Source organism: Camarhynchus parvulus, chromosome 4 (genome assembly GCF_901933205.1).
Source record: "Camarhynchus parvulus chromosome 4, STF_HiC, whole genome shotgun sequence".
Classification (NCBI taxonomy): domain Eukaryota; kingdom Metazoa; phylum Chordata; class Aves; order Passeriformes; family Thraupidae; genus Camarhynchus; species Camarhynchus parvulus.
In genome coordinates, this window is record NC_044574.1 from 39,504,270 (window position 1) to 39,521,122 (window position 16,853).

At 35.4% G+C, this 16,853-nt stretch overlaps 1 protein-coding gene across 5 annotated transcripts in view; it reads left to right on the forward strand.

Annotated features, from left to right (window-relative positions):
• The window catches only part of MARCHF1 (membrane associated ring-CH-type finger 1), a 221,702-nt gene that overhangs the window by 161,245 nt on the left and 43,604 nt on the right, over positions 1-16,853 (forward strand). For all 5 annotated transcript variants that reach the window (XM_030946793.1, XM_030946794.1, XM_030946796.1 and 2 more), the window contains one exon: positions 13,000-13,050. In XM_030946793.1, coding sequence (XP_030802653.1) covers positions 13,000-13,050 — 51 coding nt within the window. The remainder of the gene's footprint in view (positions 1-12,999; positions 13,051-16,853) is intronic.

Consider the following 16,853-nt stretch of genomic DNA (forward strand, 5'->3'; position numbering starts at 1 on the left):
GAAAGGTTACATGGTGCTGAGGTTGTTGTATGAGCATCTGATTGCAAATTATGGACCACTACCTGAGATGAATGAGCCAGATCTTCAGTGGAGAAGTCTCCACTTGACCCTGAGTAAGTCAGCAGTTAAATAAGAAGCAGTTACACCTGCTTCAGATGCAAGTGGCAGAATATTGTGTATTTTCTTAAAATGGTATAACTGTGCTTGAACATAGACTGCTGGAAATCTGAAAATGTACTGAAGATTGAAAATTTAGAATTTTTATTACAGTGAGATCTATTGAAATGTGGGGAAGTATGGTATTTATTATTATTTTTATATTTAGAAAATTACGCTAGAGATTTGGCTGTAATGTTATTTCACTTAGTAGTGACTAAGCAAGGCAGGATTCTTTGGTGAGAAAGCACAGAAGAGAATAGAATGAAATCACACGTTTCATTATTGCCTGCAGTAATGGAAAAAATGAAGAGCATAAGGTAGTAATTAAAATGTTTCATGAATAAGAGACTGGGTAATTTCAGTGGCGTTTTTAGCAGCTACAGCCCTGAAGACAAACACACATAAATGCATAGAATATTGTGGGCAAATACTCAAAGTCAATTACAGTGTCAGGATGTTACTCCCAACACATTAGTCTAAATTCTGTGTGGTAATTAACAGATATTAATAAAATAAATGTAGTCTATTCCATATTCTGGTAAGTAGTTATTTATAGCCACCCTGGGAAAGTTTGAATTATTGTCTGTCCTAATTGTGCCAGGGACTTTTTTATTAGGCATGAAGGTCTGACTGAGAGGAATTAATAACTGCCTGCAAAGTCTCTGTATTACAGTTTATCAGATATCTTAAGCAGAGCTGCTTCTTATATTTTGGTGTTATTTTTCTGTCCGTTCATTTGTCACATCTAGAATCAGAAATTGTGCTCTCAACAGTAGAATCTTTTGCTAGTGTAACATTTTGTCTACACCAGGATAGTGTCATTATTATCTGTTTTTGCCACCTTCCTCCTCCTTATCCCCTTGGTGTTCCTCTTTACATCTAAGAGATTTCTGTTTATAACACAAAATCTGCTAGGAAGGAGCAATCAGTAAATGCTGTGCTGTACGTGCCCATCTCTCAACACATCTTTGAGTCTAAATGTAGGTCACGTCTGTCTGTAGAAACCTTCTCTCATGAATATGTATAACTTGCTTGGCAAGTTTGCTAACAACAGGTGTATTCTGTGTTCCTCACTTTATTTTTAACTTGCATTATTTTATGTGGAAAATAGAACCAACTTTTGGCCCTTTAATTAAACATTAAGGTAGCTGTAAAGGAAAAGAACCAGAAAAATCTTTTGTGTAATAGTTTCCTTCCATCCCCTAACTGACTAAATGAATATATAGTATTAGTTAGGGCTTGTGAGTCCTAAGAATAAGCCCAACTTAATTGTAATTTCCCACAGCATATTTTCATTGATGAATATAGTAAATATTTCAGAAAGCAGAGGGGCAAAAAAAATGCTGCCCTAAAATATTCTAGAGGTAACTGAAACAGGGATCAAGTATTGGGACAGGCTGTCCAGGGAAGTGATTGAGGCACCATCCCTGGAGTTATTTAAAAGGTATGTGGGTGTGGTGCTTGTGATGTTGTTTAGTGGTAGATCTGTCAGTGCTGGGTTAACTTGGTGAATTTAGAGGTCTTTTCAACCAATTCTATGATTCTGTGTTTTATGAAGGATGGATTGAAGTACATAGAAGATTTGAGTTAACTTCAGTGTTAGTTCTAAAACAGAGAAGTGGCTGTGGAGACATATTTTAACTTGAAGCTGTCTTTCTTCCAATTTTCTTCACCTTTTATTGTGAATATATATATATATCACTCTAGGAGCTTTCGTGTAGCGCTTTGTTGAAAATAATTGTATAGAGATTTTGTCATTCAGGTCCTAAAGTTGTTGTTTGCTTTAATAGTTAAAGAGATATGAATTGCAATGTACACATTTATGTTGGAAATTACAAACTACACAATAACTAATTTGATTATATTAAATGATAAGCCAAAATCTGCCTAATTATTTATTAACCTGATCTCACATTAAGATGAATTTAGGGATTTCCAGAAGAAATAGGAAAGTTGCTGATGATTATATTTCTGGAATCTACGTACATCTTGGATTTAACTGGCATAAAATTTCCTCATGTTCTTGCATTTTTTTATCTTCAGGTTGTGATTGTAAGGTTTCAGACATGCTAAGCCCATAGCACCAAGATTTACAGGGCCTGCTGGTACAAAATAAATTACTCAGCTGGTGACATTAATGATTTTTTGTCCACATTCAGAAGTGGAAGTCCTGGCCACCAATGTGCAACATAAAGACATAAAACTTTAATTAGATAGCAGATATGAAAGGGGTGATATGGAACATACAGAACATAATCAAATAATTTTTTATAGCACTATTGTAATTGAGGCACTTTGACTTTGTGTATTTAATTAAACTTTTATCCTTTGATAAACACTTGGCTGTTAGAAAACTACTTGACCACCCAGAGACTTTCATCTCTGGTTCTAATTGATTGGAATCCAGGAGGTCACAAAAACACAGACTGCAAAGTGATCCCTGAATTCCAGCTCCTGAAATGCATTAGTTGGTCTTTTCAGTTTAAAAATCAGCATATTTTCATGCTTAACAAAGATAAATTGGAATGCATACCATCCTATGAAATAAAATCAAATTACATGCTCCATGCACTACATCTACTTTCTTGTAAAGAACTTAAAAACTCTTGACTGAAACTTATACTGACCACCAGGAGTGTTCTTACAGTAGAGAACTGCAGAGACCAGATGTTTGGGAGCATTCAGGCTGATGGTGCAACAAACATTATCAGTTCAGCATGGCAATGAAAAGCCCTCTCTTCATATTCACTGATCTTATGGAGAAGCAAAGTTGCATCTTGTACTGGGAGGTTAGGGAAATAAATACAGTGCGTAGTGTATTGAACGAGACCAGAGGGAACAGTTGATTGGCTCAAAACAACCAGGTGGGAAGTGTGTTATTCCATCAGAATGGTCTAAAGTTTGCAAGAAAAAGTTGTTTTGAACCTTCTAAGAATGCTGTTGTTTTTCCTGCAAAATTCCCACAGTAAATCCAACTACTTCCTACTAAATCCACTGAGCAGATTGGGCATTACAGTGTACTGAAATACATGAAAAGACAGATCTTTAAGGATGGAAATGCCTAAATACATCATCAGTAAATGATAGTAATGTGTAAATAATAGACCCATTTGATTTAAGAGTGCTACAATGAAATTTATTGTGTTGCAATTCTGTTCATCCCAGAGACAAAATGATAGCTTGATGTCAAAGTGACAAGGATTCTATTTCACTTTCTTGTTCTGTATGTCAAACCCATTTTAAAAGGATAATATGGTGTGAAAATAACTGATAATTAAGGACTTGCTTTATTTCATGTCTGAAACCGAGATATGTACAGTGACATATCTTGATTGTCATACAGTGACCCTTCACACCTGTCCAGAAGTAATAAAACTTAAGCTGGACTGCTAGTCTTACATTAGAAAAAAATATTGACAAATTAAAGCCTGCAGGCTGTTAATTGCATTTGTATTTTAGAGGGGGAAAAAAAGAGGGCATGGTGTTTTTCTTAATTTTCTATAGCTGAGAAATGTCAAGAAAAAGAAGTATAAAACGTTTTCAGTTTTTCAAGGTAAGGTATCTTTATCAACCACACCCAACCATGAAACCCCCATAGCATGTTTCCAGTATTAAATAAATGTAAATCAAGTGTTTCTGAAATCATGCAGGTTGTTGCCAGGTTATTTAAAAATGAGGAAACAAGTAGCAGAAAAGATGTGGAAATCTATCTCAAATTATATGACTTACCTGTTTTAGCTAAAGTGCTCTGATTAACATAGTGAGATGGTGGAAAGTAAACAGGATATAGTTAGACATTGACACAATAATAATTAAAAGTGCTGTGTTTTTTTCTGAAGACAAGTAACTTGGCAAATAGCAGGGGAAAAGAAAAACATTCATAAGATGTTTGGAGGCCAAGCTGTGTTTCTAAATGTGACAAGTAAATCTACAGACACTATGTGTCAGAGAAGTTGGAGCCTTGTATTGAGTGTCAGTAAGTGCACAGTTCTCTGGTGAAAAACTTTACAGTGATGAATTCATGTAATTGCTCACCCTCCCTGTAGGTTTCTCTTTTGAGTTTAAGAGCAAGCTTTTTAAAATGCCTATATGCATAGATAAAACATTTATAAGAGAAGTAGAGAAAACTCTTTATAGGATTCCATATTTTGACAAAAAAGGGGAAACATTTTTCCATGTTTATTTTTTTATTCCATCTCTTTTCCTGCATATTTGCCTTTTTATTTTTTTCCTGAATTTATTTATTTTCATCTTTTCTTCAGTTGTAATTAATATTATCCGTGTTCATTTTTTATTTAGTACCTTTTATGAATAGTATTCCGTACATCTTGGTAATGCCAGGGTGTATCATTAAAGTGCTGACTAGCAGTTTATTGATTTTTAAGTTATAGTCTTCCTTGCTTTTTCTCTGTGATGTTTTAATAAGAAAAATTAATTAAAAATAATGGTAAGCTTCACTTGTCCGGTATCTGTCTTTGCAGATTTTAATTTTTAGCTATGTGGTCAGCTTTGGATAAAACAGGCAGCTAGGGTATAATCTGAGGAGCACAGACAGCTAATTTTACTAGATTTTTCATGCAGTGCTATGCTTAATGCATGGTGTTCACCATGCAGTTCCTGAGTCAACAAGGGTAGATACTATTTTAGATGTGTCTTTTTGCATACTAAGTATTTTAGAATGCCTTATGATAGAGAAGAACCGTGGGTTAGATACTTGTGATTTTTCTTAAGGTTAAAGTATGTCAGTCAGTGATGGATTCAGTGAGTGAAGCTAGCAGTGTATGAAAATTTGATATCTATTTAAAGAATGAAAACAATCACGTGAAACTAGGGGGGGTTTAGAGTATGTTAACCTCGAAGGTGGTTAGGATATTGTTGTCCATAGTCTCTGATAGATTGTGTCATTTGGAAGTGAGCTGGGTGGTATGAGATGGGTTTTTTTTTGGAAATGAGGAGTGCCACAAACGTCTCTGTCAGTGAGTTCAGCCTGATGTATTGCCCTGGGCCAAGGAAGCAGAAAGATCCACTGTGCCCAGCTGTTGCCACTCAGCAGTGTACTGCTTATTGCCCAAGTCTGTCCTTAGCAACACAGGGTTTCACCTCCTGGAAGAGCTAAGTGGAGATATTTGTCAGATTGGGATGCACTGTATTAAATAATGCAAATACTGGTACTTCTTGTTGGCACTTGTTTCTGTGAACAACCAAAATGTACTTGAATTATCAACACTGTTTCCAGCACAGTCCAAACCACAGTCCCATACTAGCTACTGTGAAGAAAATTATCCGAGCCAAAATGAGCACGAACCTCATTCTCATTTGTAGTAGGTGCTGCCAAAAATGATTTTCCAATAAAAGCCTCTGACTAAATGCTTACCTCATGATCAGTCAAGGGCAGCTACGTGACACACATTGTCTGTTAACTGATTTGTGTTGAGCAAATCCCCAGCTTCATGGTTATTTAATTTCTAATTTTGGTGAGGATTTCTAGGAACTTTTCATTTTTGCTACATGTGGCAGAACAAATTAAAATCTGGCCCTTTTTGTCATCTGAGAAAGGGATTTCACTTACATGAGGTGTGTTGAGCATAGTGTTTTCTGACTGCATTCTGTGCGTGCCTGTGCTTTGTTTCAAGGCTGATTCATTGCTGTAGTTTTTTTTTTTTTTTTTTTTTTTTTGTAATGGTGCATTTGTTCCCATTTGAAAACAGCTTTGACCTTGGATATCTGTGCAACATAGAGAAAGTAACTGAATGCTGAAACATGGAAGATCTGTGTGTAATTGTAGGTAAAAGCATCACTCTGAAAGCCTTAACAGGAAGCATGCTATTGACTCATCTTGGCCTGTGATGGAAAGTGCCCTGAGCCTCATTAAAGTGTGATTTGCATTTTCAACTCAAAAAGATGGTGGATCAGATTCTGATGTATTTATCATGCTCATTAGCAGCTTTCCCTGAAAAAAACCCTGGCACACTGAGACTGATATGGAGATAGGAATCTAGCACACTAGGGATACCAGAGCAAGAAGCAGCCATAAGTAACACAGCAATATGTCTGTGCCATGCAGTTGGTGGCATTGTAGATTTTTGTTTAGAGGATAAAATGCTGAAAAAGAGGATAACTTCCTAAAAGCTTTAACTCCAAACCTTATTACAGGGGAAGTACCAATGTAAAATTTTTATGGTCTTATGTACTGCAAATCTGGCAACAGGGATTTCTTAGTTGCATAGGGCCTATGACAAGTAAAGCACCTGTACATTATTCTTAAGTAAAGTTACGCAGTAGGCCATGAAGAGATAGGTTCCTTGATCATTGCTATGTACTCTCCTACCCATATATAAATGTGGCAAATACACAACTTCTGAGGTAATTAAACTAATTTTTTTAATGTCACACTGGAATATGTAGTCTCTTTCCACAGATGACAGAGAGAGTGGCATTTGGAAATGCTTCAGCATCCTCAGAACCCTTTTTGGGATAATTAGCTGGTTTTGCACAGTTGTGTTTTACATCAGAGACCTTCAGCCTGTTTAGATTCATCTTCTCCTGCCTTTCCCCTAGTGACTTGGTAGGTGATTTGACATTTATGTTGAACTTCTTAGTGAAGTTAAAATGTCTTAGTATAAGCTAGTAATTTGTTTACAAAGAAGGGAGATAGATTTTCTTACATTTTCAAATATAGATTTGACTACCAACAATTTTATACTTGGCGATTTAGTGGTAGGATTCATTTATAAGGGGAATTATATGTCTGACTGTTGAATATTTGAAAATATGAAAACATAGATAAAGTATGTAGCAGCACAGAGAATAATTGCATTAAAAAGAAAAGGTAACTGTCAGCTGATGATAGGCTTTTTTTTTCAGTATTATTTGAGAGCTAACATCTGCTTTGACTTCCTTTCAGGACATAAATTCCCCACATCAAACCTGTTTAGGAATTGTCAGTTACTCTGAATTTGTTAGGATGTTATCACCAGCAGCTGATTTCCCCCCTCTCCTTTCCCATGGAGAAAGGTTGTCCAAGTCCATGCAGGGTATATGTTCTGTCAGTAGCAACATTGCCATTACCTTCTTGGTATAAATAATTTTAAAGGAACAGTATTATGCTTGTATTTGGTTTAAAAACATAGACCCCAACATGAGAAGCTGAAGTAGTTTTTTATTAATGTAGCAATAGCCACACCATGGGAGACAGTGTTATCGTGGCTCTGGCTGTTTGCAGTAGCAGAGAACTAGTAGACAGTAACTACATTTACACATCAATTCATACAAATAGATCAAGAGATAGTTATTTATTTTTAGATGTTTTATTTATATATATGTGATGCAGTATATAGGAATAATGCAAATGGTAATATTCTGTGTATTTTGTTGATATTTTATTTTAATTAATAGTTGCTGTTGTCTGTACTTTGTTATTTTAATTAAAGGTTGCATCTGTAGCACAGTCTTTAATATTCACAGTGAGCTTTTTTTTCCTGTCATTTGGCACTTTGAATCTAGCAGTTCTGTCATATTGAAAAAACGCTGGGTTCCAGTAAAATTATGCATGATGCCCAGTAATTACAGTGTGTTTATGTCTTAGATAATTATGGGCATTGGCGTTTTTGTTTAACAGTTAAAGCAAATGTTGCCTGGTTTGTGATTTTTTTCTTTTCACTTTCATGTTGAGATACTGAAATAAGTGTATCCAGTCTGTACATTAGTTTTAATAATGTCGGCTTCTCTTTCAGCAACTGATGTTCCTACTTAAGATCATTGACATATGTGATAGCTCAGGCCATAAAGGGAAAGCAGTTTCTATTCAGAATTCTAGAAGTGAAAAGGTGCTGAGAGGAGGCTCCTGTGCAGATCCAGTGAGGGACTACCATGTGGAAAGGCACTCCAGGCAGGCAAAACTGTGTGTGTTTGGCCTGTGTTGTGCTTACATTTAGGAGGCATTTATTTTTGTAACATGCTGTGGCATGATGGATATCTGTCATTGCAGTCATGCGTGGAACTCCAAGGCTGAGGGCTGTGTATAGATATGTGAAGCAGCACTTGGCACCTCTGGGATGCAAAGATTAGAGTCCACGAAAAAGAAAACTAAGAAAAAATATTTTGTAAAAGGAGTTTTTTGGGGGGTGGGTTGGTTGTATTTGTGTGAGAAAAGTTTTTGCTTAAGATTCTCCTGTGAACTGAGATATTCTGATTAATTCTTGATGCTTTTGTGCTCGCTTCCGGGAGATGAAGTGCAATTCATTAGCAAGGTGCTTGGGTCAGCCCCAGTGATCCTCACAGCCAGAGCAAAACAAGGGGCAGCTAAGGAAAGAAAGCAGACAAATGGATTAGTTTCAAATGTGCTGTGCTGCCCAGCAAGACTTAAAATCGTTAACCGTGCGTATGAATATTTATATGTGAGCCAGAAAGCAACTAGCTAATTTCCTACTTTCCTCTTTATAATGAGAGCCCTGAACTGTTCACAGCAGTATTTTAGAAATTTGTTATTACTAACCTCTTCCTCTGCCCAGTCAGGGTTTTATTCTCTTGCTTTAAAAACAAAAATGTGTTTGTAAGCAGTGTAAGTTGCATTTCCAAATTAAAAAAAAAAAAAAAAGAAAAATAAGAAATTCTGTCTTAGTATTAGAAAGCATAATGGGTTTAGATTTAAGATGGTCCCTGAAAATAATGTCACTTCAAAAACCCAATTTTGGGCTGAAATTAAGTTTTGGGAGGTAGTTTACTATTGTTAAAAAGCCCCAGATTTTGCACTTATTTTTAATTATTTTAATTACTATTTGCATACAGATTTTTCTTGTTTTTATGTTGTGGGACAAGTACATGGAAAATTCCTCCCAAAGCACTTTCATAAACATGTCATAATCTGAAATTTTGTGATATTATTTCTCCTTTGTCTTCCTGCCAGAATTTATGTTGAAGGCTGAATTACATTTTCAATTATTTCTTTAGAAGTGATCTTGGTGAAGCCTAATTCTTAGGAAATTTACAAACACAAACTGTTTTTTCTTGATATCCAAGTAGAATAGTTCAAGGAACTTATTTTTCAGCCAAAGTATTTTAGAAAAGATGCCTGATAAGTGTTTGCAGGCTGTAGCTTAGGATAGAAGAGATGAGATATTGGTGGTACAGGACATCTGATAATAAGGAGAGGCATTTCAGTGTGGTCTGCATGTGTAAGACAACCCAAAAAGCTTTGCCTGTCTAGGAGGAGTCTTGGGAGGAGCTATTTTGTTGACTGGATGAAAACACAGCTTAAGAATTTTATTGAGAGATATATCTGAATATCTTGTTTTCACTTTGCTCAAGGGCCAGGACTGTGTGTGTGAATTTAGAAAACTCAGTCACAGAAATCAAAAATGCTCTTTACAGACATTAAATAATTCCTGCTGAGAAGTGTAATTCTAAAAGGTGAATGCTATCTTCTTTGAAATAATCTGGTTTGAAGATTAAGGAAATTGAATCTGATTTCCTTGATGCACAAAAATATGTATAAATATTGGAATATATATGTCTTTCGTTAAAACCTTTGGTTATGTCTTTCCTGTACTGTGCAGTGCTGTGGCCTCACCTTGAGTCCTGTGTGCAGTTTTGGGGACTGCAATATTAAAAAGATATTAAAGCATTAGAGAGTGTCCAAAGGAGAGCATCAAGGAGGGCAAAGGCCTTGAGGGGAAGCCATATGAGGAGTGGCTGAGGTCACTTGGTCTGTTCAGCCTGGAGGAGACTGAAGGGAGACCTCACTGCAGTTAGAGCTTCCTCGTGAGGGAAGAAGGATGGGCAGGCACTGATCTCTGTGGTGACAGTGACAGGACCCAAGGGAATGGTGTGTCAGGAGACATTTAGGTTCAATATCAGGAAAAGGTTCCTCACCCAGAGGGTGGTTGGGCACTGGAACAGCTCCCCAGGGAAGTGGTCACAGCACCAAGCCTGACAGGGTTCAAGGAGTGTTTAGACAATGCTGTCAGGTTCATGGTGTGACTCTTGGGATATCCTGTGCAGGTCCAGGAGGTGGGCTTGATGATCCCTGTGGGTCCTTTCCAACTCAGCATATTCTATGTTTTGTTGTTAACTATTAAAATGTAAATTAGTACAGAATCTGTGGAAAAAAAATCTTACTGTTTAACAAGCTTGTAGGGAAAGCATTCTGCACTCCCTCTTCACTTAGTTATAACAAAAATCAATTATTCTTAACAATGTGAGTTCTTTGTAAACATAAATCATTGAAACAGAAGCACACAGATGCTCTTTAATGACACATTTCAAAAGTGATTTTGCCATAACTTTCCTATTCTGTTCTTTTGTTGTGTGAATAGTCGTGCAAGTTGAATAGGAACTTCAATGAGGAATTCTGTATTTGATTTATGTACTGTAATTTAGTGCAACACTTTTTGTTCTATTTATATTGTGTTTTCATGATAAATCACCTTGAAATGCCTGAAACTAGTAATGATGATTAAATTTATTTCTTTGTTTTTCCAAAAAAACTGTTGAGACAGCACTCTTTGTCTCAGTTTAGACGATTCAGTGTATGAGCAGTACTTTGCAGGCCGTGGATGCTGTGAATTTTCAGTTGGAGAGTCAGAATCTTGTATCCCAAGTGAAGGAGATAATGTGCCAGAGAGAAGAATGAATCATGTAAAAAACCTGGAGAGCTGTAGTCAAGAAACAGATTTTGAAAATGAATCTTGAATGATGGATTGTTGAAAAGAAAAGTTAGAGTTCCAGGGTTCACTATGCTGTCAGAAAATACAATGTATTTTTTAGTCCAAGGAATGGACAATAAAGGCTGCATGCTTTTAGTAGGGAGTTTCTCAGCTGTGATCCCTGTTCATAATTTCTAACCACAAAATGGGAACTAATTTCATGGGTCCGTAACTTCTATTTTTTTGAGGTCAAAGCAGAGCTACTCTAAATGATGTACCCAGAATATCCGAAGTGTATTTTCTATGGATATAAAGGCAAACATTCAAAACTGTATATGTTTAATGTCATTGAGAAAGGATAAGCAATTATGAATTTATTACCAAAGCTACAGTGGATAATATACCACAGAAGTAATGTTTGAATCACAGGATATTTCAGGTCAGGAAGGATCATCTACTCCACATCCTTGTTCAAAGTGGGCCCAGCCTCAAGGACAAAATGTAAAAAATGAATGCATAACTTGAACAATTTCTTTTTTCTAAATTGTTCTAAAAAAAAAAAAAAAAGAGTGACAAACAAACTTGAAGGTTGTTAAGTCCTGAGATTTAGTTTCTCTGATAGAATAAAATGTAGAGTGCCGTGTGGTCAGGGAGCACAGCATTGGTTTTGATGACAAGTGTCCATTGTGCTACTTAGTGCTAGTGAAGATAAAGTAGAAAGAGAAATAATTCAGGATACTTATGTTTGCAGTCCAAAAAATATGATGGCACTGAGGGATGGAATAAAAACATAAGCCACCTAAAGTCTGGAGGAAGAAAGATACATAGGTATATGAAGCAAGCAGTTTTAAAACTATTTTTCATATGGATGTGCTTACTGAGGTTGAGAGCAAAGGGGCTTTTTTAGTACAAAAATGACAAATAAAAGTGGAGTTTTTTGTTCTAGATGTTTGCTGATGAGTTGCCTGATGTTTCTTTTTGGTCATTTTTTTGGTCTATACAAAACTGTTCTGTACCACAAAATATTGGGGAAGTGCTAATTTCTAGACTAGACACACATTAATTGAGGAGGAAATTTAGTCTTTGGTAGCTGATACCTTCTGTATTTTTCTGTAGTTTAATTGAATACGTGTTGAGGAGAGATGGGTCATAGTCAAGTTCAAAGCCTCTTGTGGACATGTGTGCACGTATGTGTTTGCATGATGCATGAATTGCAAATAAAGCTGCAGAAGTGAAAGCTCTGCTTTGGGTTTTGTCACCCCGTTCCTCCAAGCAGGTTATCTAACAGACTTACACACATGATACCTAGTTCAACTCCTTCTAGGTAAAAATTAAGCTTGATGAATGATGTGAATGTTTCACTTGAGCGTTTGAACCTACATCCTCAAGTGCTGAGAAAAATATTTTCATTATTCTCTTAAGATACACACATTTACTAAGGGGATGAGCCCTGTTTCTGAAATATGTTACCTTTTCAGTGTAAATGAAGCTGAATCAATTGCCAGGACAGTGTAAATACTGAAGAAATTTTTTAACCCCTTCTCCACTCCCTCCTTTGGATTGCTAGGAAAAAAACCCACAACAACCATGTGCTGTGGAATTGTAGCTCTTTGCCATACACTTTATTCATGCACTTCAGCCTGCAGGGTTGGTTTGTGTGTGTTGTTTGCAGGAGTGAGAGGGGATGGAGGAGTAGATGTTAAACTGAACTGCATCTCTGCATGGTCACAATTTGTTTTTCTCAGAACATATCTGTCCAGGAAGTCATCTAGTACTGCTGATTTGCCTAGAGGATAAATTCTTTTTTTTTTTTTTTTGAGCAGGAGTATATTCGGTGTAATTGGGAAGTCTTTGTCATTGAACATTTGTTTTCATACATAAGTACGAGTTTTCATGAGAAGCTCTGATGATTCCTTGAGCTTTGACTCAAAATGTTTTTTCTGAAAAACTCTAGTATAAACCAACAGTAATTAAATGCTAGCATTGACTTCTTACAAAACTTTAAAAAAACTTTTATTCATGTAATTTGCAAGACTATTGTGATGGTTTATTTCTTGAACTTTCTTCCATTGTACAGTCAGTAGCCAAACTGAAGAAAAATAGAGGACGAGAACCACTATGCAGTCACAATCACAGAAAAGTTTAGGTAAAATCCAAATTACATAACTTTTTTTCATCTTTTAATTTTGTTTTATAGAATGACAAATCTCCAGGGCGTTCCACAAGTCGATCAAGTAATATTTCAAAGGTATGTGAAATCTATTTTCTTTTTCTGGAATTTAAAGAAAACTAGGTAATTAAATATAACACAGTACTTTGATCCATTATATTTGTTATGTAGTATTTTATTTATAAGAATCAGATTTTAAGTTTTGCTGCTGAACATTATGGTTACCCTGTAAACTCCATTATACAATTGGTCATTACTGTAAAATATGTAATAATAATACTAAGCAAATAAATATATGCACTTTTTTTCACCTCTTTTCCCCAAGTGTATAATGTTACCTTAGCACTTCAGCTTAAGACAAAATTACTATATTTCTCCTCCTGCCCTACCCAAATAATAACAGGTGTAATATGCAAAGCTATAAATCTGTGTTCATTTCAGGCTGAATTCTGAATTCCTTTCACAGAGATATATGGTTTACTGAAGCCAGGACTTCACATCTAGATAATTTTTGTTTTTTAGGAAAGAGAAGGGAAACTTTATGAAAGGCAAAATGTGGTTTTTATTGAAGTTCTTTGGTTTCAACCCCCTTTTTCTGTATTTTTGGTTCAGATGTGGCTGAAATTTATGCTAAAAAGCCAGAATGTACAGGAGGCAAAAGATAAAAGTCAATTTTTTTTTAAATCTAGGCCTAAACATCTGCCATGTATAATCTTTGGTTCTAAATATTTTGCATTTAAGGCAAGCACAGTATCCTTAAACCTCTTCCCAAAATATTTTTGTCTTTGAGGCACCCGCTGCAAAACTTTTTTCTTCTCAGAGCATAAAACAAAAAAATGACAGCAAACCTCAACTGTGTTTTTAAGTTAAAATGCTAGTATCATGCTAGGTTCTGCTCTCTTATGTTTAGAAGGGAAAAAGAGGTCGAATACATCCAGCCTGCTGTAGGATATGGCTGAAACTCTTCTGGGCTTACTGCCTGTCCTTAGAAATCATATAGATATATACTTACAAACTCTATCACTGGGAATTGTATTAATTATTTTAATTATTATTTTTAAATGCATGCATCTAGCAATAGTTACTGTAAATCTATTATGAATTGATATTACTTTCTCTGCTTTTTTTTGAAGACAGGTGCATGGGTTGCACTGTGACAAAGCATAAATATATTCACTGACATGAGAAACGTGCCGGTGACTAACATTTATTTTGAAGGGATTTCTGCAGAAACCCATATAGTTGCTTATTAGAGAGGGATATTTGCACTGGTTTTAGTTGCAAGCTAAAATCCCAATTTTTCAGTAATGCACTTTATTTTTTTCTGATGTATAGCATCATGCATTGTTTTGGATCAATTTTTTTTTTTAGTGAAACTGCCTGCCAGTGAAGTTTTTCAAATGCTGAAAGACATTTGATTGGAATTCCAGTTTTGTTTGTTGTTTGACTTAAAATGCTTTTTTTCTAAAACAGGTTTTTGTATATGTGTATATACATAGAAAAGCAGACACCTGACTTTGCAGGTTAATATTGCATGGCAGAAAGTGATAGTAAAAAATACTCCGCCTCAAAATAAGATTGAAAGCTTCTAGGCCAGATAAACTGCATGCCAAAGGCAAAATCTGTGTTTTGTGCAATGTCAGATCTTGCACACAACAAAAATTTCAATGGGCAGAAAAATTAGATAGTCTTTATGTAAAGCTATAAATTAGGGTCATCCAAACATTGTCTTTCACTGTTTTCATTTGCCTGTATGTGTAAGTTAAAAAGGGTCAAATGGAATTATATTTTAATTTGTGTATTCCACCCTTAGCTGGATGTAGAGGTCCTGCCCCAGAGCAGATACCACTGGATTTTGTACCAACCTATTTGTGAAATGAAATACAGCGTAGATTCTGTAAATGCAGATTCATATTTCATAATGCTCTTAAATTGTTTATTTGGAGAGGACACCTGAGGTTTGCAGCGTGTGGTTGGGCAATTTTGCATGCTAGGTACATGAATTTTAAGTCTGAACTTTGTGGTGTTACAGATTAAACTGAATTGTTGAACACTGAAGATGTCTTCTCTAGTTATAATGAGAAGGAATGGTTTTGATTTGGTATTTTACAGATATTGGTTAATATATTTCTATTCAGTCTAGAGACTTTACAGCCAAACATTCCCAAGATGGGTGGATGTGTGTGTGTGTGTGTGTGTGTGTGTGGAAATCGACACCTAAATTTTACCATTCACTTTTGCTGTCTGTTGAGAGTGTAGAAGTTTAGCATGTTGCAAGGACTTTTCTTATTGCATGTAATTTTCTGGCAAGAATTTCAGTGACAGACTATTTAAGGCAAATGAAAGAAAAAAACTTAAAATATTTGACTGACAGCTGTGGCTCTCTTCAGTGAACAGCAACCTGGAACTTACTTCATTCACCTCAGCCTTTTATTTATTTATGTCAAGAAAACTGCCTTGGAACTCCAAAAGCAACTGCTTCTATTAGTTTTCTAATCAGAGACAATTAGGAAATGTATCAGTGTCTGATTTTTGCTGCACTTCTGGTAATAACCTAGATTTTTCCTGTGCAATCAATAAATAAATAAACAATCTTTTTGTGTTCTGCCCTACTAGCACTTAATTAGATTTGATTAATAATTTAATAACTAGATTATTAAGTCGTATTTTGGACTGATCAGTATTTCACATTATCTTGTACTGACAAAGTGTAGCCCTACTTAGTAGTTATGGCTTTCAAAACCTATCTACATAAAGAAACCTATACACATAACGGAAAATATGAAACATTTGGAAATGTGAGTTATGAACTGGCCTTGATGATTTTAAATTATTACTATATTTTTAAGCATTAGACTTTTTTTTTCTACCTATTTCCTATGTTGCTGGCAGCAGAAGGAACTTAATTATTCTTTTTAAGAGATAGTATTGTGCAATGTTCTGGATTTCAGAGTTGCTATTATCCTATCTGCATGTGTTAAAAATCTAAGTAAATTAAAAACTTGACCTTGATCATTACCTATTTGCCATTGCTTAGTTTTCTGTGCACTGTAACTTCTTTCATTAAAATTCTTATGTGTTCCTAAATAGATGTATAATTTAAGAGGAAGGGTAGTCAGAGAAGGATCTGGTGGATTCATTGTCTTCTGTTGTGGTTAACCAGTGGAACAAATTTTGTGTCTGAGTTTCAGTCTGTAGACTTTGTGCTCAATATGTACTTCTGAGGCTGCCTGGTTATGTTAAAATGCTTTCTGGAAGAAATGTTTCTAAAACACTGTAATTATCTTTCTGTGTGTTAATTATGATTCAAGAGCTCATTAGAGAAGGATACTATCTCAGCAGCAAGATCTAAAATTCTCTGATGGGAACCTTGGGCTTATTTTTCAGGGCAGAGAAAATCAGGCTTGGAGCAAATTGCCTGAATTTTGATTTGCCTCAATTACTTCTCAAAAGCCTGGAGCAGGTGTTAGAACACTTCTTATTTACAAGTCTCTGAAGCTTCCATCTAATAAAACTCTGTCAAGTTATATCAGGAATTAAGGTGCTTGTTTTGGAATATTCTCTGTGATAATATTCACATGTCTAATTTAGAATATGAATAGCAATAGGGGAAAGAAAGAAGGAAATAATTGTTTTTACTCTATGTTAGCAATTTTTGATTTCTTGTGTGGGGTGGGGCTCCTCTCAGTAAGATACAAATGAAAACCAAAAGGCACCAGGATGCCAATCTAGATGAAAAATTTATTGTTTCCAATGTATTGATTGTTGATTTGAATCACTCAGTTTGTGACTCTGAAATAAATTTCACAAACTGGGCATCAAATTCTGTAATATTTATATTATTTATAATAATAATAGTAATAGTATAACAGTAGTAAGTA